General features: G+C 44.0%; 1 protein-coding gene across 5 annotated transcripts in view; it reads right to left on the bottom strand.

Moving 5' to 3' along the window:
- Nucleotides 1–27,193, bottom strand: part of USP28 (ubiquitin specific peptidase 28) — a 100,206-nt gene that overhangs the window by 27,350 nt on the left and 45,663 nt on the right. For 3 of the 5 annotated variants that reach the window (XM_040426799.1, XM_040426819.1, XM_040426811.1), the window contains 8 exons: nt 26,249–26,425; nt 25,137–25,348; nt 20,286–20,356; nt 16,623–16,851; nt 12,335–12,514; nt 11,840–11,979; nt 10,877–11,038; nt 10,471–10,566 (listed from right to left, as the gene is read on the bottom strand). In XM_040426799.1, the coding sequence (XP_040282733.1) occupies nt 10,471–10,566; nt 10,877–11,038; nt 11,840–11,979; nt 12,335–12,514; nt 16,623–16,851; nt 20,286–20,356; nt 25,137–25,348; nt 26,249–26,425 (1,267 nt within the window). The remainder of the gene's footprint in view (nt 1–10,470; nt 10,567–10,876; nt 11,039–11,839; nt 11,980–12,334; nt 12,515–16,622; nt 16,852–20,285; nt 20,357–25,136; nt 25,349–26,248; nt 26,426–27,193) is intronic. The other 2 variants (XM_040426806.1, XM_040426815.1) reach the window with 2 other exon arrangements.

Here is a 27,193-nt window from a genome sequence, read left to right as displayed (position 1 = left end):
GACACGTGACTCTCATAAAAAAATGCTATAAATAAAATATTGGGGATTATTAAAATACAATAAAAAATATTTCAATTTATTTACACACACACACGAGAGGTAGAACTGATCAGAGGCGACATCAGAACCAAAAAGACAAATAAACAGACTTTTTGGCTGCAAGGAAGAAAGGAACCTTCCCATGTTTATCCCGTACTAACTGCAATTCCATTTTAAAAGGAGATTCGATATATATCACCAAAGACAGGGATGCGCCATTCTTCTACATGTATGACAAAAAATGTCGTTTACGGCATTCGATGTCCATGTAGTTTATCGGACAGACAAAAAGAGAAATAAAAGGTACAAATAAAACGAACATAAATCTAATATTGGACGATATCTGGAAATGCAGGAGGTGAATGCAGGTGAAGCAAAGGAAAGCGAGCATAGCGCAACTACATTGTTGCAACACGGTTATGAAATGAAACATAAATGGCATGATTTAAAATGGCGAGTGCTGGATTGCATTAATGAAGGTACTACTCTGGCAGAAAATAAACCGATTGCTACAATATGAGACTAGATGGATACTGAAAATGGAGACACTATGGAGACTAAAGGGTTAAATTAAATTTGCAATTTTAAGGTATTTCTATGATCAGTATCTCAGTAACTGGTTTTAAATGCAACATAAATATTTTATGTATATCTGTGAAAACTGAAGTTATTAATGAATATATGTAAATGTGAAATGATGAGGATGGGAAGAGATTGTATGTAAAGCGCATGGTTACAACCCACAGGCCGCACGATTAAGGGGGCGTGACCCCCGAGACGTCACGCGGCAGCAATCAGTTCAGCGCTCTCAGGATTACTATACGTTATAGCGATTTATTTATATGAATAAGGCCTCATGCACACAGCCGTTGTTTTGGTCCGCATCCGAGCCGCCATGCGGACCCATTCACTTCAATGGGGGCGCAAAAGATGCGGACAGCACTCCGTGCATCTGCTCCATGGTCCGCAAAAAAATATATAACCTGTCCTATTCTTGTCCGCGTTTTGCGGACAAGAATAGGCGGTTATATTAATGGCTGTGCGTGCCATTCCGCAAATCACGGAATGCACACGGACGCCATCCGTGTTTTGCGAATCCGCGATTTGCGGACCGCAAAACACACAACGGCCGTATGCATGAGGCCTAAAAGGACTGAAAAATACAAGCAAAGCTTCAAAAGAGGGAGTATTATTTTACACCTGACGAATAACCACTTGAATAAGACTGATAGGAGTGGATTCCGTGGATATAACTGTGGAGCCTGAGTGAGGTTCTGAATCCGGTCGTGGTATACTACAGGGGGAGCAACAGGTGATGATTGAAGTAAGAAATTTGGACTATAGATCATACAAAGTTGGATATATCCTTTGTAAATATATACATCACTATAATGGGATCCAGCCACTTTCTGCCATCTATTAGCTGGACAAAAAATGCTGCGTGTTATATATGTTGTCCGTCCAAAAGCCGGTATATACGACGGTATATCAGAGTTCCGGATATCACAACGCAGACCTGATCCTGGCCTTATTTGAGGTCATCTGACAGCGCTGACATCTCGGTTTAGGAGCATAATGATCTGCCAGAGGGATAAACCAAGGTCTCTCAGCTCAAGGATTCTGTCCCCCTCAGTTTGTGACAAGTGGCGATGACTTGATCTCATTTTTCAGGTTTCATGTGGCTAAAAAACTTTTCTTTCAATCTGGCTTTTATGCCTCTCCCATGTCACATATTGGAGTTAGAGGTTTAAAACTCTGATCATCTGCAGATCTTAGTGCTGATTCCTCCCCTTCCATAACCTTACAGCTCGTCCTTCAATATTGAGGACTGCAGTTTTGCAGGAAAAGGCTAGCCATATATTCACTTAAAGGGATTTTCCAGGAGCTCAATACTTATGGCTTATCCTCAGGATAGGTCATTAATATCTCACTTGTGGGGGACCAGCTCCCACACCCCATGACGAAGCTGTATGAAGAGGCCACAGCCTATTCACTTAAAGGGATTGGGGCTGAGTGGGATCCCATCCATAGGATAGGTCATCAGTATTAGGCCTTATGCACACAAACGTATTTTGTTTCCGCGTCCGTTCCTTTTTTTTTTGTGGATCGGATGCAGACCCATTCATTTCAATGGGTCCGCAAAAAATGCAGGCAGCACACTGTGTGCTTTCCGCATCAGTATGTCCGTTCCGTAGCCCCGCAAAAAAAAAAATAATAGAACATATCCTATTCTTGTCCGTTTTAGGCATTGTTACAATGGACCCGCAAAAAAAAAAAGAAAAAAAAAAAAGATGGTTTACGGTTCTCATCCGTTTTTTTTTTTTTTTGCGGATCCGCAATTTGCAGACCGCAAAACACATACGGTCGTGTGCATGTAACCTAAATATCACAGAAAACCCTTTTAACACCCTGAGAACAACCTAAGTGAATAAATGACAGGTTCTACGGGCTCTTTTACTGCTAAAATATATCAATCTGCTCAGCTGACGGCAGGACTGCATTTTCAACATGACAAGCTCCCTTTATAGCCCAATAGAGAAATATAATTGAAAGTCTTTTATTTAGCATTTATTTTATAGCACTGATTCCAGGACCACCTCGGACAGTCAGAATGGACAGCACGAACAATGGCAGTAACTAACCAGCCTCTAATCTACCAACGGATGCCATCGCTGTCCTTCCCTGCTGTCCACAAATGCCTGAGTGACGCATTAATAGAAGATGTGCGCAGGCAGCACACGAGCCAAGCGCTGTGCACTTCAGTGTCTTTAGCTTCGAGGTGTAGCTACTTAATTACCACGAGCTGGGAATGAATATGTCTGTTTGAAAACCGATTTTGAACCTCAAAGTGATAGCTTCTTTGAAAAAGCTACAGACATCATCTGCTACCTTTTCAGCACTGAAAACCAATTTACGTCAAGCGCAGGATGATTCTGCATGGTACAGCCTAAAATTATCTTGTTGGAACCCAAGCGGCTCTCTGCATATGCATGTGGAGACAAAAATAGATGTTCCACAAGCTCCAAAACAAATTTGCATGTTTTTGCAGATGGAACAATAGTGGCGCTGACAGTGCTTTTCACAGAACAAGAGCAGCTAAAAATGCCTAGCAAATGTAATCGCTTAAAAGTGGCATAAAGCCCACACATGTGCCAGTCTGCAAAACCGTACTCTTCTACCACCCTACGGAAGCTGAAAAACTCGCACACTGGGTGCCCCCCTCCTGTCATCTAGGCAGAGCTAGATTTCGGCTCGGTTGGAGCAAAGCTATTAGGCTAGGGCTACACGACGACCTGTGTCGCGCGACACATAGGGCACAACTACACTGCAACATGTGTCGCGCGACAATTTTTATAATGATAGTCTATGGCGTCGCACTGCAACATGCTGCGACTGCAACGCGACAGTCGCAGAAAAATCCATCTTTTGCTACCGTTGTGTAGCAGTTGCAGCGCGACACCATAGACCATCATAAAAATTGTCGTGCGACAAAATGTTGCGTGACACATGTCGTGTAGCCCTGGCCTTAGACGCTGGTTGGCATCTGTAAGAAGTTAATCACTCAACCAATAAACTAAAAAGTAAAGAAAATTACTTTAATAAATGTCTTACCAATTTGTACGATTGTACCCCATTACTTCTATCAGCAACTGCTCTGTACTTTACTAAATGTCTCCCTAACTTTTATTATTGCACCCCACTTTGTTTCATTTGATCCGATCCTGTCCCTAGTTATTTACAGTCATCTGAGTGGAGACTCGAGTAGGAACATTTATTGCTGGCGGTCTTTCTGAAGGGTCTATACACCTTTCCGCCACTGACCTATAATCCTCAGCATTTCATAACCTGGTTCTCGCCAAGCATGGTCAACACCAGAGTATTATTTTACACCACTTGTTCCCGCCTTATAACGGTGCGGTGGAAGCGGTCGTGCAGATCATGCTTAGACGCACCATTCATCTACATTCAGCATACAGATCAGGATGCATTTATCACAGCATCTGCTCAGATGTTCACTTCCTAAGAGGTAACATAAAGGGGTTGTCCAAGATATTTTAAGATTTGTTAGAGAACAGGAAGCTGTATGAAATGAAGAAAGAACCCATACTGCTTTGTCTGCAGTAGTCAAGTGATCATTGTTCACGTGACCGCTGCAGCCAATCATTGGTCTCAGCAGTTATGTGTGCTGGAAAGGCATGTGAATGCTGAGGCCACTGGTTGGCTGCGGTGATCACATGAATGATGAATGTGTAACATCCCAGAGTATGTCACTAAACTCTTTCTCCCCGCTACAACATGTTAGGTGTATGTGTATTGTCATCTGGTGTAATCTAACATTGCATTCCTAATTATATGTATTTTCTAGGCCTGTTTTATATATTATGCTGTAATTTCCATGTACACCAGCAGGTGGCAGCAGTATGTAGCAGGACCTTAGCCAGGTTAGTGTTTCTGGACTGGAATAGTGCATTCCAGTCTAGCACCCCCCTCTTTGAGCAGAAGTGGGCTGGCCCATGTCCTGTCTCATAGGGAGGAAGGAAAGTTCTAGTTCGTGTACCAGCCACCCCGGCTAGGGGGAGGCTGTGTTGGTAGGAGCTCCCAGAAATAGGGATCCCAGACCAGGATCTGTCTCGGCTGAGACCAAAGATCACCCTCCCCAGACTGAGCCCTCAGCCTCAGCTGGTTGACAAGCAAGCAGCACCTCCAGAACTACAGATCTCCAGGACGAACCATTCCCTGCGAGCAGTCCTGTGAGTAACTTATCCAGAGACCAGGAGAAGCCAAATTCCTCCTCAGCTAGTCAGGCCCATATCAAGCAGAAGACAGACAGAGCAGAAGACAGATACCTGCCAGATTCTCCAGGCATATGATAAGAAGCTCATTTTATTGCAAGTGAGCCAGGATCCAGGAGTCCAGCCGTACCAAGGTAGGAGACACCGTTGACACTACATAGAGACATTATCCCCACTCTGGCATTCCTTACCCGGTACGTGAGTTACAACATCTTAAAGGGCCCTGCAACAGTACCCTGCGCAAGCTGCAATTGGCGTCACAAACAAACCATAGACTTTTATACACCTATCCTGACCCACTGCATAATTGGCCACCGTACCACGGTCCTGCTCATTGCAAATGGCCTTTGACTGCTGAGGCCAGTGACTAGCTGCAGGGGTCACATAAATGATATGTGAGCTTTTTTTTTCTCCATATAGCCCTCTGCTCTGACACTTAAAAAAAAAAAAATAATAATAATAATAATCCTGGACAACCCCAATAAGCACATTTTCCTTTTTCTCTGGATATACACCTTAGATCATTTTCACACATTATTTTTACGTCCGTAGTACAGCCAAGTGTCCCTGCTCACCGGCAGGTGTAATGACCCAAACTGACAGCATTGTAGGGATCAGTACAGGCCACTAAGCCTGCGGTGGGGTCGGGGTACTGAAGTAGTGTGTACTGTAGATCCAAGATCGCACTCATCTTATCCTCAGAGACTATCGCTGTGTGCAATTGTATAGAATAAAGTGTTAACTACTAAACACTGCCCCTGTAGATTAGTGAACTGTGAAGGCCGAAACCTGTGGTGCCCCAACGTTATTCACTATAACTTAGTATTGTGGCTTATGTAAGTTCTCCTTTTTAGTCTGTCTCGTTTTTCAGCTGGCTCAACCATAACATGAATGGCCAAGTACGCAAATGCAATGAACCAAATGTCCTGCAGCTTCCGACTGGGGCTACCAACGTGCTGGAGAATGGGAGGACCCTCGGTGTCCTAAACACGGCCAACACATTAAACTATGCCAGCTCATATGTAGCTTTATATATGTCTGGAGATTGTTTGGTAGATTAATGATCTGAAGCATCCAAGGATGTCCACCTGACCACACTGGACACCAGCCATAACTGATCAAGGCTGTTTCCATAAATGCCATTCAGATCCTCAAATGTTTAGACCCCATTAGGGCACATAACAGAAGCTGATCAAAATCGAGAATATGTGAACTGTAAATGTAGATAAGAGACTAATTGGGCTTTACACATTGGGGGAGATTCATCAAAATGGGTGCAGGGTTCACAGGTGAGGAAGCTGCCACTAGCACCCAATAGATTTTACCCTTCAGATTGGCTGCATAGGAAATGGCTCCAGTTTCACATGCACTAGTTTTAGCAAATCTTCCATATTAGATTCCTAACCTCATCACAATACTAATAAAAATATATATATATACACACACACACACACTTGTCCAAGCCAAGAGTCAATCGTGGTTAGATAGCAGTAACATACTGAGGACAGGACACATTAGTATTCACAGCAACGTGTTAGGATCTGTTCACATCGCGTTTTACGGCCTGCATTTAACATAATGGCCATAACCTATATTTCAAACAGATACCTGGAATACATGCCTATACAGTTGTAATCCATCAGCCACAGGTTCCAATGTAATCAAACTTATACCATATGGTATAAGTTTTTACTGGATACCATTACATATAATAGCACTGACATCGCCCATGACAGCCAGACAGAGGGAAAAAAAAAAACAGCTTTTTGACCTTTGTCGGGCTAATGTATCTCTATGGACATGTTTAGCATCTACATTGGGATCTCTCCCAGCATATACTGTAGCCATGAGAAAAACAAACAACAACACCCTCTTTGAATTGTATGGTTTTACGTATCAGGGCAGTCACAATATAAAAAATATATATATATATATATATATATATATATATATATTATATATAGTGGTCCTTAGGAATTTAGTAAATTCAACTTCAGATGAACAACCACCACCCATAACAGATTACATCGGTCATTATATAGTTAACAAAAAAAAAAAACTAGAAGAAAAAAAAAAAAAGGCAGAAGCTGCGTGTGAAAAATTAAGTACACCCTTAGGGTACAGCCACAGTTGTGCGGCACTATACCGTGCAGCCATATGGGCCAGCACAGTGGGCTAATGAAGACCACACTGTTCATGGTTGGGTATTGGAGGGGCTGCACAGACATTAACAATACAAGCCGATTAAACAGTGTGGTCTTTATTTTAATTAGTGCCCTGCACCCGAACCCAGCAGAGCCCCGTCACAAGTGCCACACAACCGAACCCTCACTGCTTCCATATGAATTAAAACGGTAAGTAGCAGCCAGGTGCTGCTAATCAAATGTGGAAGCGGCCGGACAAAAACTACAGCATGCTGCGTTTTTTTGTCCGGCCGCCTCTCGGCTTGTTTGCCGTGCTGCGGCCAGACCTCTGGCCCGCCCCCATTATAGTGAATAGGGCCGGAGCGGACGATGGGCTAGCGTTAGCAATGATCCGGCAGGCTGTTCCCTCGCCGAACCCTGGTACCTCAAGTGTGAAAGTAGCCTTAGAAATGCAATTAATGTGGCCAATCAGAAAGGGTTATAAGGTCGCTTCCAAACAATCTGAGGTCCATCATTCTACACTGAGAAAGATTTTTCATAAGTGTCAACTGTCTTGAAGGTTTACTAAACGTCCTAGGAGAGGTTATCGCAGCAAATTCATCAGACTGTACAATACACAGAGAAATTGCAAAAAACCCAAGAGCTACAACTAAGGCCAGACACACACAAGCAAACTGAATGCAAGGAACTGGCAGAGACCGTGACGGGTCCTGTTCTGGCCTCCACTCCTCTGACAGGATCACACAGCATTATACCGATTTGCAGTGCTGGGTAACCCTGAGAGTCCTGGAATCTATTGTATTATATTGACAGCATTAAGTCAGTGTAATTCAATAGATTCCAGGACTCTTAGGCCCCTTTCACACGGGCGAGTATTCACCTCACGCATCACATCCGCGCGGAGCGCATTGCACCCGCACTGAATACCGACCCATTCATTTCTATGGGGCTGTTCACATGAGCGGTGATTTTCACGCATCACTTGTGCGTTGCGTGAAAATCGCAGCATGCTCTATATTCTGCGTTTTTCACGCAACGCAGGCCCCATAGAAGTGAATGGGGTTGCGTGAAAATCGCAAGCATCCGCAAGCAAGTGCGGATGCGGTGCGATTTTCACGCACGGTTGCTAGGAGACGATCGGGATGGAGACCCGATCATTATTATTTTCCCTTATAACATGGTTATAAGGGAAAATAATAGCATTCTGAATACAGAATGCATAGTAAAACAGCGCTGGAGGGGTTAAAAAATAAAAATAAAAAATTTAACTCACTTTAGTCCACTTGATCGCGTAGCCGGCATCTCCTTCTGACTCCTTTGTTGAATAGGACCTGTGGTGAGCATTAATTACAGGAACAGGACCTTTGATGACGTCACTCCGGTCATCACATGATCTTTTACCATGGTGATGGATCATGTGATGACCGGAGTGACGTCATCAAAGGTCCTGTTCCTGTAATTTATGCTTACCACAGGTCCTATTCAACAAAGGAGACAGAAAGAGATGCCGGGCTACGCGATCAAGTGGACTAAGGTGAGTTAAATTTTCTGTGAAGAAGTTCGGGTTTGGGTACCAAACATGCACGATTTTTCTCACGCGAGTGCAAAACGCATTACAATGTTTTGCACTCGCGCGGAAAACTCGCGGGTGTTCCCGTAACGCACCCGCACATTTTCCCGCAACGCCCGTGTGAACCCAGCCTTAGGGTTACATAGCATTATAAATCAGAATAATGCTGTGCGATCCTGTCAGAGGAGCAGAGACCAGAACAGGACCTGTCACTGACAAGCTGCATTCACTTTACTCGTGGGTGTCTGGCCTAAGACTACAGACCTCAGCAAGTTAAATGTTCACGTTCATGACAGTACAATTGGAAAGAGACTGAATAAGTATGGCTTGTTTGGAAGCGTTGTCAGGAGAAAGCCTCTGAACAAGTTCCATCTGAACAAACCACAAGACTTCTGGAACAATGTTCTTTGGACAGAGAAGACCAAAGTGAAGATGTTTGGCCATAATGGTTTTCGCCAGAAGTGGCGCTGTGCAAACACAACATATCAGCACAAACACCTCATACCAGCTGTCAAGCATAGTGGTGGAGGGGTGATGATTCGGGTTTGTTTTTCAGCTGAAGAACCTGGGCATCTTGTAGTCCTTGAGATAACCGTGAACTCTTTACCAAAGTATTCTAGAGTCAAACACAAGGCCATCTATTCAACAGCTAAGGACTGGCTAAAACTGTCATTCTACAGGACAATGATCCCAAACAGACCAACAGAGAGGCTGAAAAAGAAAGTCAAGGTGTTTCAATGGCCTAGCCAGATTTTATATGTGAATAAAATACCCACTTGGTTGAGTCCCGACCTCAACCCAATTGAAATGGTGTGGTAGGACCTTAAGAGATTTGTGTGGAAACTAATGCTTACAAACTTTAATGAACTGACGCAACATTGTAAAGTGTGGGTCAAAATTCCTCCAGAATGATGTGAGAGACCGATAGTCATACAGAAAACAATCACAGTATTTTTTGCCCCATAAGAAGGACTTTTTTCCCCACAAAAGCGAGGGGAAAATGTCAGTGCATCTTATAGGGCGAACACTAATGAGTTCTTCTATACTTACATGCACTATGTCCTGACGATGTGTCAGGAGGACAGTGCAGCGTGGTGCGGGCCGGAAGGTGACCACTCCCACTCCGTGGTCACATGACACAAACGTATCCTCGAGGATTTTTTGTGTCGAACTACTCGATTCAATCGAGTAATCATTGTTCACAGCACAGCGGGGCAGGAAGAGCACTGGATTTCGGGAGCAGTGGCAGCATCTGGGACAGGAGAGTGGTTTTATTTATTTATTTTTGTCTGATCTGAGGTCTGATTAACGTTGGGGGTCTGATCTAAGGTCCAATTGGATTAGAGGTCTGAGCTGGGGTGTAATTAAAATTGAGGGTATGATCTAAGGTCTGATTAGGGTTCTGAGCTGGGGTCTGATCTGAGGTATGCTTGGGGGTCCGATTAACAACAGGTTTAATTAACGTAAGAAGTCTGAGCTGAGGTCTAAGATTGGGGGCCTGATCTGAGGTCTGATGAAAAATATTTTTACTTATTTTTCACCTGAAAAAACCTAGATGTGTCTTATGGGCAGGTAAGTCTTATAGGACAAAAATACGGTACTTCACGTTATTGCTGCTAAAGGTGGTTTACAAGCTACTGATTCATGGGGTGTACTTGGTTTTTCAAACACGGCATTTCCATTTTGGCTTCACTGTGAAATCTGCTGTGTGGTGGTGTACATCTGAGGGTGTACTTGCTTAAGTCTATGACCTTCTAAAAAACGGTCCTGAAACATAAAACCATAGAATTCAAAGAGGGTTTAGGGCTTAGTTTTTTTCATGACTGTATATTCTAAACATATCACAAACATGATGTGACCAAAACCTTATTGCATCTAAAATTTGAACTTCCAGGTTGTTAGCACACAGCAAACCTTGGAATACCTTCACAAGCCCTGCTTCAGGTCCATCACGATCAAAGACCTGGCGGGCTTTCAGTATGGCCAGGATGACGCCTTGCATGGCAGGGCACAGCATTGTCTAGCACCGCAGATGAATAAAAGAAGAAGATAAAATAAGATATCACAGAGAGAAAGAAAAAGTAGAAAGAAAGCCATCAGAGAAAGCAGGACGAGTTAGTGCAGGGTTAGTTTCCCAAACCAGCAGCTTATGTCACTAAATTAAAGATGTATTGTGTGCTCTCAGGCAACACTGCACTAAAGACAGGATGGTGAATTAAATAAGTATCATCATTATCCATTACAGAACGTATGTGGCAAGCAATCACGTGTTAAAAAGCTGACCCTACTGTGTGACAGATGATTGGAGTCTGAGCTCTCATGCTCTGTACCTCCTCATTATAGCCATCAGCATCGGATCTAACAAGTATCTTTCCCACAGTGGGAATCTCCACTTCGGAAAGCTGGGAGCTGGGCGGCTGCTCCTTCTCCCCTGGCTGATTAGAGAGGATGGGATCGGGTTGACTGGCCTCCTCTGGCTCAGGATTTGTCGGCTGTGACAGCAGCGAAGACAAGTATAAAAAGAACAAGCAGGAAAGATGGTTAAGAATATAGATCAGTACAGAGATACAAGAAGAGAACAGGTGAAGGTGAACATCATTGAGCCATCGCTGACAGCCGGTCCCCCATATCTCCACCACATCATACACACTTAGAAGAACACATAATACACACTTAGGAGAAAACTTGAAGAATCCATAATTGGACACAATGCATCCGAGGACCTCAATTAACCCTTTCAGGGGTTTTCCATGGTTTTTATACTGAAGGCCAATCCTTAGGATAGGTCGTCATTATCTAGTCGGTGGGGGTATGCTTCCTGGAACATCTAACAATCACCTGTTTTTCAGTAGCTTAGGTGCTGGAAACAGGCACAGACACCACACAGCTCTGCTTGGGCAGTATACAGTGCTAATTCTTGCAGTGCTGCCTCCATTGACCCCCAGCTTCACACACGGTAGTTCCCATGATTATGAGCACAGGTGGCAGGAATTGGACCCCAACCAGTCAGATATTTATCATCCTAAGGATAGGCCATTAATATAAAACCCAAAAGGAAAACCTCTAGTGATTGCGGCTCTATTCAATCAAACAGGGGCCCTAGGACAGTCAAAATGTACAGTACAAAGTTTCATGAACACCGCCACTAACTAACCAGCCTCTAAATTACCAACGGATGTCATCATTTCCTTCCCTACTGCCCACAGTTGGTGGAGTGATGCAATACTGTAGAAGATATGCAGCAGGCAGCACATGATCAATTGGAAGTTCTACAAAAAAAATCCAACATTTACCTCTTCTAGTGCAGCTTCCACTCCGTTTTTTGCATAGGACTCGGCAGTTTTGGTTATAGCAAGGGCGGTCTGTTCTTTGGTGATCATGGCATGTTCTGATGACAAGGATCTATTGAAGTCCCCACAACACAGAGCGGTGCCTGCAAGGGTGGTGAAAGCAGACCATGTTCCAAGATAAGACGGACAACATTTAAGAGACCAGTGGATTAGGGATCTAAAGATGTGCATAGATTTTTAGGGATGAAGAGGATCTGAGGAAATAACCAGTCATGACGTTATTTGTGCCCAATAATCTAAATCCACAGTTCACACCGCTCTACCATGTTCTATGAAATGATAATCGCACCAGCAACAAGCCAATAACTTTATACACGTATATGGAGTGAATGTAAAATTGTGTTATAAAATGAAGGTACTAATGAAATACAGAGCAAACCTTCAAAGATCAGGTCTACTGCCATTATACTTGGAGAGTCCAAGAAAGCCACTATTTACCATTAGGCAAGACCTCCTCTTCTGAAGTGACCACAGGCTCCATTTGTGGGATCTTGCATGAATGAGCCTCCTCCCATTCTTCCACGTCGTGATCAAACCTTTGGTTGTTCTCTCTAATACACTGTACAAAACCTGGTGGAAGACTGCTGATTTTATCTTCCAGTTGTCCCGTTTCATGGTCTAAAGAATTATTTTTGAGAAAAAAAAAAATTATATATATAGAATTACAAGTATTCCCTGTTAAGCTGCTCAGATACATTAGATACAAATGAGGCTGAACCTGACAATTTTCCCAAGATTGGCCAGCTATCTAATGTGTATAGGTGTGTCCTGACTCTACTCAGACAGCAAATGTTGGGAGAAAGAAATCCATTACGCCAAAAGGCATTACCCATGGTGCCTGGCAGCAGCGTATTTCCCTCTTCCCATTGACATACAGTACTGTACAAAAGTTTTAGTTTACATGTGGAAAAATGTTGCAAAGTAAGGTAACTTTCACACCTGCGCTTTCCCTTTCGCGCTACTGAGATCCGTCATAGGATCTCAATACCGGAGGAAAACACTTCAGTTTTGTCCCCATTGTCAATGGAGACAAAACTGAACTGAAGGGAACGGAGTCACCAGAATGCATTCCGTTCCGTTCCGTTGCATTCCCATGATGCACACAAAAGCGCTGCAAGTCAAATGGTGAGAGATCCGTTATCTCGGACACAAAAGAAAACAGATCCGGCGCCCACTGACTTACAATGGCTTTAAAGACGGATCCGTCATGGCTATTTTAGAGATAATACAACTGGATCTGTTCATAACGGATGCAGACGGTTGTATTATCATGACAGAAGCGTTTTTACCGATCCATGACGGATCCAACAAAAATGCAGATGTGAAAGTAGCTTAAGAATGCATTTCCCTTGTCATATTCCAAGGCTTGCTAAAAACTCTGATTTTGACTCGCAGGGAGCCACGTCCACAAGGAGGCACTAGTGAGATGGCTCTCTGCATAAAAGCTGAAGTGTTGATAGTTTATTTTTATCAATTAACAAAATGCAAAGTGAACAAACAAAAGAAAAATCTAAATCAAGTCGTTATTTGGTGTGACCACACCTTGCCTTTAAAACCACATCAATTCTTCTAGATCCACTTGGACACAGTTTTTGAAGGTACTCAGCAGGGAGTTTATTCCAAACATCTTGGAGAACTAACCACAGATCTTCTGTGGATGTAGGCTTGCTAAAATCTGTCTGTCTCTTCATGTAATCCCAGACTCAAGGATTGTGAGATCAGGGCTCTGTGGGGCCAATGTCGTCATTTCCAGGACTCCTTGTTCTTCTTTACGCTGAAGATGGTTCCTAATGACATTGCCTGTATGCTTGGGATCATTGTCCTGCTGCAGAATACATTTGGAGCCAATCAAACACCTCCCAGATAGTACTGCATGATGGCTAATTATCTGCCTGTATTTGTTTGCATTTAGGACACCATTAATCCTGACCAAATCCCCAACTCTATTTGCTGAAATGCAGCCCTAAACATGCAACAACACTCCACCATGCTTCACTGTTGCCTGCAGACACTCATTATTGTACTGCTCTTCACTTAGCCTTGTTTCCTTGTTGAAGGTATAGCTTTTTGGCTGCAATTCTTCCATGAAGACCACTTCTGGCCAGACGTCATTGAGCAGCAATTTGGTGTATCTGGGTCCCACTAATTTCTGCCAGTTATGAGCTGATGGCACTGCTGGATATCTTCCAATTTCAAACATCAGTAAGCATGAAGTGTCTCTCAGCTGCTGCATTAAGTTTTCAGCAAAAGGAGTTGGGGATTTGGTCAGGATTAATGGGGTCCTGAGTGCTGTGAAATAAGGGCAGATACTTAACCATCAAGCAATAGCAACAGGGAGGCATCCGATTGGCTACAGATTTATTCTGCAGCAGGACAACGGCCCCAAGCATACAGCCAATGTAGTGAAGTCCTGGAAGTGATGAAATGGTCCCACAGAGTCCTGATCTCACCATCATCGAGTCTGTTTGGGATTACATGAAGAGACAGAAGGATTTGAGAAAGCCTACCTCCACAGAAGTTCTGCTAGATGTTTGGAACAACCTCCCTGCTGAGTGCCTTCAAAAACTGTGTGTAAGTGTATCTAGAAGAATTGATGTGGTCACACCAAATATTGATATAATTTAGATTTCTCTCTTGTTCTTTCACTTTGCATGTTGTTAATTGATAAACAAACTATTAACACTTCTATTTTTGAAAGTAAAGTATTCTTACTTTGCAGCATTTTTTTCCACACCTGCCTAAAACTAAGGCTAAGACTAGTTTTACACCTGTGGCGTGTATTCCGGCAGATTGTTACAGCAGACAATGGCGGCAAACAGCAGCGGTTTCTGTCCAAACGGTTTTCCGCACTGTCTACCCGAATGCGGCCAGATCTCTTCCGGACCCCATTATACTTAATGAGGCTGGCGGACACTCTGTCTGTGTTCGACAGTGCCAGATGTGGTGAATTCTGACAGGGTGTTTTCTGCCGAAATTCACACTGTAGGTGTGAAACAAGCCCAAGCTGAGCCGAGCATGCCTGTTTTTGGGAGAAAATCTGTGAAATAAATTAGCTAAGGCTACTTTCACACTGGCGTTTTGCTTTCTGTTTGTGAGATCCGTTCAGGGCTCTCACAAGCGGTCCAAAACCGATCAGTTTTGCCCTTAATGCATTCTGAATGGATAAGGATCCGCTCAGAATGCATCTGTTTGGCTCCGTTTCGCTTTGGAGGCAGACACCAAAACGCTGCTTGCAGCGTTTTGGTGTCCGTCTGACGAAACTGAGCCAAACGGATCCGTCCTGGCACACAATGTAAGTCAATGGGGACGGATCAGTTTTTACTGACACAATCTGGCACAATAGAAAACGGATCCGTCCTCAATTGACTTTCAATGGTGTTCAAGACGGATCCGTTTTGGCTATGTTACAGATAATACAAACTAGGGATCGACCGATTATCGGTTTTACCGATATTATCGGCCGATATTCAGGATTTTGACAGTTATCGGTATCGGCATCTATTTTGCCGATATACCGATAACGTATTGGGAACACAGATCGCGCTGCTCTCAGCGCTCTCCGTGTTCCCTCAGCAACACAAGGGAGAAGGAAGCAGTGTCTCCCTCTCCCCTGTGCTGCCACCAATTAGAGAAGAGGGGACAAAAGAAGGGGAGGGGCTGTGGCCGCCGCTCCACCAATGAAGATAAGTCTTTCTTTAATTCATATACAGGAGGCGGGAGCTGGCTGCAGAATCACATAGCCGGCTCCCGAACTCTATGAGCGGTAGCTGCGATCTGCGGTAGTTAACCCCTTAGGTGCCGCGGATCGCAGCTACCGCTCATAGGGGTCAGAAGGCGGCTATGTGATTCTGCAGCCAGCTCCCGCCTCCTGTATATGAATTAATGAGAGATTTCTCTTCATTGGTGGCGCAGTGCTCCCCCCAAGCCCCCCAGTATTAATCATTGGTGGCGCAGTGCGCCCCCCACCCCAGTATTAAAAACATTGGTGGCGCAGTGCGCCCCCTGCCCAAGCCCCCCCCCCCCCCAGTATTAATCATTGGTGGCAGTGGCCACAGGATCCCCTCTCCCCTGCTCCTCCGATCGGAGCCCCAGCTGTGTAATCCTGGGGCTCCGATCGGTTACCATGGCAGCCAGGACGCTATTGAAGCCCTGGCTGCCATGATAAGCTCCATGCTGCTGTGTGCACAAAGCACAGAGCAGCAGGGACAGTGTGAGCTCCTCTTCACCCTGATAGAGATCTATCAGGGTGAATAGGACAAGGGTTCTAGTCCCTAAGGGGGCTCAAAGTTTGTAAAAAAAAATAATAATATTAAGTATAAATGAAAAAGAAAGATTTACAAAAAAAAAAAAATACACGTTAACAATAAACATATTAATTTTTAGCCGATTTGTGTAGGATTTTTTTTTTCAAAAATGAAAATTCCCAGAGTATCGGTATAAATTATCGGCTATCGGCCTGAAAGTTCACAAATTATCGGTATCGGCCCTAAAAAAATCAATATCGGTCGATCCCTAATACAAACGCATCCGTTCTGAACGGATGCATGCGGTTGTATTATCTGAACGGATGCATTATGTGCAGATCCATGACGGATCCGCGTGAATATAGCCTAAGTTTTTTGGGCAGCCTCGTGTTTAGAAGCCGATATATCTAAAGTAGCTTAAAAGCAATGCATGAAATAAATAGATAAATAAAGATAAAGAAAACCTACTCATCACTTCTTACCCTCAATAAGATACGGCAGCTTGTCATTTATGTACATGAGGCAGTACGCGCTGGCATTTCTCACACCTCCATAGGAGTCTCTTTCCAGCTCTTCCCAGGTGGCTTCTGTCACGGATACATCATTGTACTTCATCCAGCACTGTCTGGTGTGGCTGTATGTATATGCCCAGTAGTGGCCGGCATTAGCCTGGCCTTCGTGAACCAGCACTGCATGAAGCCTGTACGGAACCTAAAAAAGGATTATGCATTAATGTGTTATCTCTGCATTAGTCTATCAACCCCAAAAAAAACAACTTACATCTGTATGTACTGAGGTGGCTATGAGAAGGGCAAAAGCAGTGGCACCGACACAAAATGCTGGCATGTGCTTTCCCCAATAATTCATAAAAAATGTAGAAAATACACAAGACTGAAGTATATACGCAGAATTACAATGGATGTGGCAGTAGATCATACAAGATCTCCATCTGGCTGTAAGGCAGCTGGCAGCACGAGCCCTCCTCCACTGCCTTGTCTGTTACAGGAGCCCACACCTTTCAGCCAGAAATACAAGGGATCTGTAGGAATTTAACACTTCTAATTTACTATTATTTCTCCAAAAGCACACAAGAAATCCCTTTCTATAAAACAGTCCCCCCCCCCTCCCCCAACCTGTGGTTCTCCAACAGTTGCAAACGTGTAACTTGCAGCCTGCACAGCATGCTGGGAGCAGTTGTACTGAAATAGCTGTAGAGACGCAGGTTGGGACTCTGGATGCCATTTGCAGAGGGGAACCTGCTGCTCATTATTAGGGATGTACAACAATTACTTGATAGAAATCAGCACAGTCACTACTTTCACATCTAAGAGTGATCCATTAGGGATGTAAACCAGCATTACTTTGTAATTAAACATGTAAAATAGCTACGGAGCTATTCAGTAAAATGTAATTGTATAGCGCCACCTGCGGTTTGTTTATTATTTTTTTTGTCCGTCTCACTTGAGCTGGTCGCACATGCTCAGTTTAAATCTTCAACCCCCACCAGCCCCATGTTCTGTTATAAGCTGTGGCAGTTCTAGAGAGAGATCGCAGCAGAAAGGACGCGCCCCCTGAGCTGCCAGGCTGAAGATAATCTAGCAGAGGAATTAGAGCAATGACTGGGGAGATCCCTGGATCCATGTGAGGTACAGGGCTGGCTCTAGCTGTGTTAGAAAGGCATCATCATGTATTATATCCATTTTTTACAATCAAGACAATGACATTTCCTGCAGCCAGACGCCTGCTGTTCCCTGTGCCTGCCGTACTGAGGGTGTCACACAGACTGCCATAAACAGCTTCCTCTCCGTCTGCTCATAGATTTGCAAGGCACTGGAAGTCCCAATCTATTACGGAACTAGAAATGTATTAAGGAATTGACATATATGCAGCTGCCCTATGTTTCCCCCGGGCGATGGAGATGTGAATAGGATATTATTTTGGGACAGAAAGGATCTGAATGACAGGTCATGACATCAGTGACACAGCAGGGTAAGATGATGGCATGTAATTAGAAGCCTTCACGTAACGGGGTCCTCGGAACGGTTAGTCATGCTTGTGCGCACTGAACTGCGTATGCGGTATATTTTCCAGATCTATATATAAAAATAGTGCCTCAGATTTAGCCCTCTCCTCACCGACGCATGTCCCCGTCTTACGCAGACAGAATTCTCAGCTGTTGACACCAGGCCAGACTTCATTCACGTTTTCCTGAAGCCAACACGTCCTCCTGTGCTACAGTCATTGGCCGCGTGTCCAAACTCCTGAACCATGACACAGTACACTCACACCTGGTCACAAGGGTTAAATCCGCTCCCCTAGTGCTCACTCAGGCCCCGCTATTTTAGGAAATCCTACTGCAAACCCACGCATTGATAAGAAACTCATTCCAACTGGTGTATAAGGCGTCTTGTCAAACTGCATCTCTACTGCAACACTGACCAAATGATTACTCAGTTAAAGGGGTTATCCGAGACTAAAAAATGCTCCGGTCTCAGGTGGGAGCAGTCCCCCCCGACACCGGATGTTTTCAACCGCACACGAGGAGAGGCAGCTGCGGCGGTGTGGGGACCAGGAGCGGCACAGGGAGCGGGGAGCCAGGTAAGTAGATCCAGTGTGAGGGGCCCGGCATATAGGGGAGCATTTTTTAGTCTTGGATAACCCCTTTATGTAAATGCCTGGTGTGCACAGACCACAGTGCAAATGTATATAGGGTCCACTGTTCCTCAAAAGGTCCTACACCTCTCTAAAGGGACTCTGTCAGCTACAAAACACCCCTCAAACTAGAGGAAGTGGTGTATAGTGTAAGTGACGCAGAGTTCAGTTATGTAATCTTTATACTCACTTGCTTTCCGATACCGTGCTTCCACAAACCAGCAGTAAAATGCATTGGGAGGACTCCTCTGAGTCCTCTCCATTATTTGCAGGAGCTTGGGAGTCCTCGCAATGGACTTTTCTGCTGGTTTTTAGGAGCACAACGCCAGGATGCGAGTATGAAGATGACAAATTACATGACTGGACTCCCTTTAACACTGCACCAAAAAAAATGGGCCAGGAAATTAACTCACTCAGGCCCTTACACGCCATCTAATAGACATTGTGAAGATGATCTTAAAGGGTATGTTTTCATAAAATAAAATATTTTTTTTTTTAGCATATGTTACTGATGCAGCAGCATTATGCATGAAGCAATCTTTAGTTTCTTCACATACCACAGTTTTCCTTGAGTTTTTCCCTTAGTTACAGCTGTTTAAACATTCACAATATGAGGACCTTATCAAGATGGCTCCTCTGCCAGTTCTATGAAGCCAAAACTGCTTTCCCTCACTCCCCATACACACTTGCTGTAGCCAGCAGCTCCCTGCCAGCCAATCAGATTGGATTACTGAGAGACACGCCTCCTCACTCTGAAGCCTAATGCAGGCATGCAGTGTGAAGGACCGCCCCTCCGTCTTCCTGTCTTCATAGCCAGAGACAGACAAGCCATAGCAACTGTCTTTTAAGGGAGCAGTGGAAAGGGACAGAGGACATTAATGAAAGCTGTTATTATAAGGTATTTACAGATCTTTTGACAATAATTGACATAATAACTCAGGTATACATGCCTAGCTCTAATAAACTAGCAAATAAATAAAAAATATGACAGTTACCCTTTAAGGTGCAGTGGCCCCCTCGGCTCTGGGAAGATGGTATGTCCACCCCCCAATATAACCATTAGCCTCTGTCAGGGCGGAGAAGTAGTGATGTCAGCATGCTGATTATTTTGTTCTCCAGACATAATCCATCACCAGAGATGTCTGGCAGCAGCTGACTGCCCCCCCCCCCCCTCCCATTTAGAACACATGCACACTCAGCTGAACCAAGTGTGCATGTGTATTGGAGAACCAGGATGAGCAGCTGTCAGACATAGGACTGTGTGGACCACACCTATTTAATGGGTTATGTATAGCTTTTTTTTTATCAGTTCTACCACTGAATCTAAACTATAATAATTACTGTAATATCAGGTTATATACTAATAGTCAAATATTGCAGCTACAGAGACAGCTTGTGTGTTAGTACAATACTGGCCTTCATGACCTGCCTTTTATAGGAGTCCTTCATTTTGGGGGTTTTCTTAAAAGAAAAATCAAAATTAAAATGTTTACCTGCAATAGATGCGGATCATTGTATATATCGTCAACTGTTTTCCTGATGTGGGCAGTTGAATTCTTCAAGTCTGAAGGAAGAAAATAGTAGCAATCATCAGCATCATTATAAGAGCAGACATCCAGGAAGTCATTCAGAACCGCCTATTAATCAGCTTTTTCCTTTTTTTACCTGATTCTTCCCTTTGCGTCACTAGGTCACAACTCTGATCACTGACTGTTGCAGAGCCGCACGGTGTAATGGGAGCCAGAAGGTGGTCAACAGCCCACCGTTACATAAAACACCAGAAACTGACTCAATAAAGAGTATAATGGGGCGGGTTTAATTGTGTCAATAAAAATATATTAGAAGGATGGTCAAAAGTAAAAAAATTTACATACAGCAAAAGATGGAAAGAAACATTCTTCAAAATAATACATAAAGCATATCTAGGATTTAACATCACAAAAAATAATAAAAAAAATAAACTGTCCTAGATGTAACTCCTCAAACACAGCCCTATGGCATGGATTATGGACGTGTAACAACAACATTCAAAACTTCTGGCAAAACATCCAACAATGTATAGAGGCACACTGGACCCGATATCATATATATTTCACTACAAAGAACAAGACGGGAAAAATCAAACATCACAACTCCACAAATAACTAATGCCGTACTATTAGTAGCTAAAAGATGTATCATGAAATCCTGGATACACCAGACAACCCCCAAAACTTCAGAAGTGATATCCCAAATGAAATACATGATGTATGGAGAGGATGAACACATTAAATAACAAAGAAAAAAAAAACCACATCATTTCTTTAAAAAAATGGAAATCTGTTATTGAGACGTACTTGCAAACTCACAAAATAGGAAATCTGATGACTCCATTCCAACACACAGAATTGTACAATGTAGAAAAATAAAAAAAACACCCCAGGGAAACTAAATATTTAAAACATTTATAAAATATGTGCATTTATAAAATATGATACACCTGTGTCTTAATATTAATGTTAAAAGCTATATATTTATATACCACATTAGCACCGGAGGATCGGGAAGCGGTGAAGGCTCTGTACTCACCGCCTCCTGGTCCTCGGCTGTCAGCTATGAAGGCTGCGCACAGCGCGAGGGCGCTCTGTGACCCCACGCTGTGTGCGCCAGTTCATAGCACAGCCGACAGAGGAGAAGGAAGATCGCGGGCGGTGAGGAGCGGCGGCGTCCAAGCGCAGGAGAGGCAAGTGCTTTATTTATTTTGTGATCCGAAGCTGGGGGCTGCTGCATTACGGCTGGGGGCTGCTGCATTATGGCTGGGGGCTGCTGCATTATATATGGCTGGGGGCTGATATGATGCATGAAGGACTGATATGAGGCATGGGGGTCTCATCTGAGGTCTGACTAGGGGTCTTCTTTATATTGGGCTCTATTAAAAATATTGAGCTGTTCAGTCACAAAGGGTTAAAGGGATTGTCTCATGGACAATGGAGGCATATATTTAGGATGGGACCCGCACCTATATCGAGAACGGAGCCCCGCAAGTGAAGTCGCCCTCTATCCATTTTCTATGGGGCCGGCGAAAATAGCCGAGTGCTGGCTCGGCTATTTCCGTCGGCCCAATAGAAATGAATGGAAGAGGGGGCTGCACATGCGCAGTACGCTCCCATTCACTTCTATGGGGAGCCATCTTGGTGGTGGCCGGACCGGAGTCCTCCAGCCACCACCTTGCGGGGCTCTGTTCTCGATAAAGGTGTGGGTCCCAGCGGTGGGACCCGCACCTATAAGACAATAGGGGCATATCCTAGCGATATGCCCCCATTGTCCATGATTAGACAACCCCTTTAACTGTTTTTCTAACTGTGTGACTGGTACTTTCACTTTGTGCCTAATTACCCTTATTTCTAAACTACTGAGAGGTCAGAAACACTTATTTAAGCCACATTCTTATCAGTAAGATGAGGATTGAGCTTTAATGAGCGTTTATGATGTGAGAGAGCAGAGATAAGAAGTCCATCTGCTCCTCAGATGACGGAAAAGACAGGACTAGGCAGCTCGTAGAGCAGGTCAACTCTGTACAGAAAAAAAGGATTCCATATTGTTGTTAAATGATTTTTAGCTCCAAATAAGTATAATGCAATAAATAAAAATCAAATGTCCACAAAGGTGTACATAGCCTTTAAGACTGTATGGACTTGGCATTATAGTGCAGTTCCATAATATAATGAAGTGACCCAATTGCATCACTTATGCTGCTTTTTCATACAATAGTTTGTTATTGTATGTAATTATGACGTTTACATTGTATGTCATTTTAATATTTTATTGAAAAAATAAAATTGCCACATTATACTCCTCTTTGTCGAGTCAGGTTCTGATGTTTTAAATATTCACATTTTAATAAGCTTCAGGGTTAGCTTGTTACTGACGCCATAGTTTGAGACTTTCTCCGCTATCAGTTGACTGTATATTTAGGACTACAAAAGACCACCCCGGGTCTCTTCAGAGTGTCATGCTTTACACTGCAGCTGTGCTGGCGGCTTTGTGTTAGAAAAAACCCCACAGTGATTATGAATTACAAACTCAGCAATAAGAAAAGAAAATTCTAAAAATGAATTGCACTCATATGCAGGGGCAAATAAGAGGGGACTGTGTGTGTCCTGCTTCAAGGCCGTCAATAGATCTCCATTTTCTACTCATCATCATTTCCATGACTTCCAAAATATGGAAAAATAATTTTCCAGCAGAAAATAGCAGTAAAACCTCCTCTCCAAAAGGTGCCCCTACTAGGGATCGACCGATTATCGGTTTTACCGATATTATCGGCCGATATTCAGGATTTTTAGCGTTATCGGCATCTATTTTGCTGATATACCGATAACGAATCAGGAATACGGATCGCGCTGCTGACAGCGCTCTCCGTGTTCCCTCAGCAGCACAGGGGAGAAGGAAGCAGTGTCTCCCTCCTCTCATTGGTGGAAGCGGCACAGGGGGGAGGGAGGAGAAGAGGGGCTGTGGCCACTGCGCCACCAATTAAGAAACCTCTCTCATTAATTCATATACAGGAGGCAGGAGCTGGCTGCAGAATATACAGGAGGCGGGAGCTGGCTGCAGAATCACATAGCCGGCTCCCGACCTCTGAGCGGTAGCTGCGATCTGCGGTAGTTAACCCCTCAGGTGCCGCGGATCGCAGCTACCACTCAGAGGTCGGGAGCCGGCCATGCGATTCTGCAGCCAGCACCCACCTCCTGTATATGAATTAATGAGAGAGGTGTCTTAATTGGTGGCGCAGTGCGCCCCCCCCCCCCCCCCCCCCCACCCCCAGTATTGATCATTGGTGGTCCAGTGCGCCCCCTTCCCCCGCAAACCCACTAATAATCATTGGTGGCGCACTGCGCCCCCCCACCCAAGCCCCCCAGTATTAATCATTGGTGGCAGTGGCCACAGGGTCCCCTCTCCCCTCCTCCTCAGTGGCAGTTCCGATTGGAGCCCCAGCAGTGTAATCCTGGGGCTCTGATCGGTTACCATGGCAGCCAGGACACTATTGAAGCCCTGGCTGCCATGATAAGCTCCATGCTGCTGTGTGCACAAAGCACAGAGCAGCAGGGAGAGTGTGAGGTCCTATTCACCCTAATAGAGATCTATCAGGGTGAATAGGACAAGGGTTCTAGTCCCTAAGGGGGTTAAGTTTTTAGTAAAAAACAAAAAAATATTAATTATAAAATGAAAAATAAAGATTTACAACAAAAAAAACCTACACGTTAACAATAAACATTCATTTTCAGCAGATCTGTGTAGGAATTTTTTTTTTTTTCCTTTTCAAAAAATGAAAATTCACAGAATATCAGTATAAATTATTGGCTATCGGCCTGAAAGTTCACAGATTATCGGTATCGGCCCTAAAAAAATCAATATCGGTCGATCCCTAGCCCCTACACCCTGAAAAACTGTGGGCCGAACACCCACTCAGCCAACAGCTATGCCTCCCGACTCCCTCATACACAAGCTGCTCTGTTTGGCTGTGTTGTCGGTGAGGGGAGGGAGTAGTCCGATGGTCGAAGAATCTAAGGACAAAAGGACTAGGCACTGAAATTCAACAGCCCGACATCATGTCAGAACATTTGGCTGGGTGAACTTTCCCTAGTAGATAGATTTCAGTCGGCAGGATTTCCCAAAATAAAATCTGGGGGACATGCATTTAACGGATTTGTTAGGCCCCTTTCACACGAGCGAGTTTTTCCACGCAGGTGCAATGCAATGCAATACGTGAACGCATAGCACTGAATCCTGACCCATTCATTCCAATGGGGCTGTGTACATGAGCGGTTTTTCATGCCTCGGTTCTGCGTTGCGTGAAAAATCGCAGCATGTTCTATATTCTGCATTTTTCACGCAGCCCTGGCCCCATACAAATGATTGGGACTGTGTGAATAACACATTGCATCCGCAAGCAGGTGATGGTTGCTAGGAGATGTTATTTGTAAACCTTCAGTTTTTTTATCACGTGCGTGAAAAACGCATCAAAACGCATTGCACCTGCGCGGAAAAAACTGAACAACTGAATGCAATTGCAGACAAAACTGACTGAATTTGCTTGAAAAATGGTACGAGTTTCACAGAACGCACCCGGACCTAATCCACCATGCTCGTGTGAAAGAGGCCCATAAATGCCTTAGTAAAAAATTAATAAATAAATATAGATATATCTCTTTTTGCTTTTTTATTGGAAATCTATATACAATGGTGCAGTCTGCTGTGTGTCGGTGAAAGGTATGTGCCAAGCGCTTTCCTGGTGCATATGGTAAACATACATCTCAGATGCAGTGTGAGTAGACCCTAAATGGCTAAAGGAAACCCCAACTCACCTTGAATGTCCTGCTCCACCTCGGCTCTCCACCTCAGCAAACAGGCCTCCACAGAGCGGAGTTCTTCCTGAGTAACAGTTCGGGGAGATGGAGCGTCAGAAACCATTAAGTGGCTTTGCAGAGAAGGTGTTGAGGAGAAGCTTTCTAAGGACTGGCTAGAAAGTGTTGGTTCATCACCCTCCAAAAGTTCATTGCATCCATTAGCTACAAAACTGGACAAAACAGAACCAAAATGATCAGGTTGCTCCACTTTAAAGAATCTAATTAGCTACATAGTACAAGTCAGGAGATCGAAAATCCCCAGCAGATGCATGGGGTCAGATATCAAATTGCATGGGGTCAGATATCTGTGACCTCATGCTGTGTGCGTCTGGTCACAGCACAGCCGACAGCAGGAGGAAGAAGATCACGCTGGCGGTGAGGAGCGGCGGTGTCCGGAGCAGGAGAGGTAAGTGTTTTTTTTATTTTATGTAATCTGAGGCTTGGGGGCTGATCAAAAGAGGCAATGGGGGTTGATGAGAGGCATGGGGGCTGATGAGAGGCATATGGGGCTCTTATCTGAGGTCTGATTGGGGGTCATTCACACATTCACATTGGGGTCTGAGCTGAGGTCTGATTGGGGATCTGATCTGAGGTCTTATTAACATTGGGGGTCTGACCTGAGGTCTAATGAATTTTATTTTTTCTTATTGTCCTTCTCTAAAACCTAGGTGCGTCTTATGGGCTGATGCGTCTTATATATGTATAATATGGTATATTTTAGAGTAGGTATTTTACTCAGTGATTTCCAGATTAAAAGGTAATACAATATATCTGTGAAAGTTAATGCAGTGAAAAAACATGGATGCGCCTATCCCACTGTCATACACGAGCAGGGCAGGTTTTACTACTGGAGAAGCATTTCAGAGAATGTAACTACTATCTTGGCCTATTAAAGTAACACAAGAAAAAAAAAACACATAAAACAAAAATAGAGAACAAACAAAGATAAGGCTTTGTAATCCGCATCAAATAACATCCAGCAAATTGCTTTTGGCTGTGCAGCACTTCATTTACAAGGTTAGCTAGAACATCTATTTTATAGGTTTGCATTTTACCATAAATGAAATTACCCATTTTCCTGTGGTTGCGTACTGGAGGAACCGGAGTCATCTGCTGAAAGCACCGAAATATCTGTCACATCCACAGCATGGCTTCCTGCTGCACACTTTGTGTTCGCAAACTCCAGCACATACTGAAGCATGTCAGGAAGGGGACATCGGTTGGCACCAGAACCGTACTTTAGGTACCTGATCAGATCAATGATACAATGAAAATTACTGGCTGGACCTGGGCATGGCTAAAGTCATCTACTGGATGATGAAGAGGATAACAGTTTTCAATAAACTCCGCTCCCACCGTAAAATGATGAATACAAGTTCTAAACCTTTACTGTTCATTTTTGTGGTTGCTGTGTAATAGTAAGTGAAAACAAGCCTAGAAGCTTGATATTACACAACCGAGAAATCAAACGCACGGGGGATATATAGTAAGGCTGGAGATCCATACATCAGTCGTAGGTGTTATTCACACAGCCATGTCCGAGTTTTGGATTCTCAACGGCGGTCTTTATCGAGTCCAAAACAGGTACAAACGCAGGATTACAGACACACATAAAAGCAGCCAACGGCCATTTCCCATACACAGACAATTTTTCGAGGCCTTTAGAAAGCACCTGTGTACACGAAACGGCCAGTGGCGACATTACGCGTGTCTTTAATCCCGTGTTTTTACCTGTTTTGGAGCCGATAAAGACTTCTATTCATGGAACCGAATAGATAAAAGATAACGACAGTTACCCCCATAACAGTGACCTCTACAGTACCTGCCCCTTTAACATTGACCTCCACAGTGACCGTCCCTTTTGCATTGACCACCCCTTTAACAGAGACCTCCACAGTGACCGCCCCTTTAAAAGTGACCGCCCCTTTAAAAAGAGTGTTGTCACTTCTCTTCACATTGATTGCCTTCTTATTTTTTTTTCCCAACAGTAATTTTTATTGGTTTTTGATGCATTT

This window comes from Bufo bufo, chromosome 1, assembly GCF_905171765.1.
Source record: "Bufo bufo chromosome 1, aBufBuf1.1, whole genome shotgun sequence".
Classification (NCBI taxonomy): domain Eukaryota; kingdom Metazoa; phylum Chordata; class Amphibia; order Anura; family Bufonidae; genus Bufo; species Bufo bufo.
Note: the sequence above shows the minus strand (reverse complement) of the source record. Positions and strands in the feature narration are given on the sequence as shown.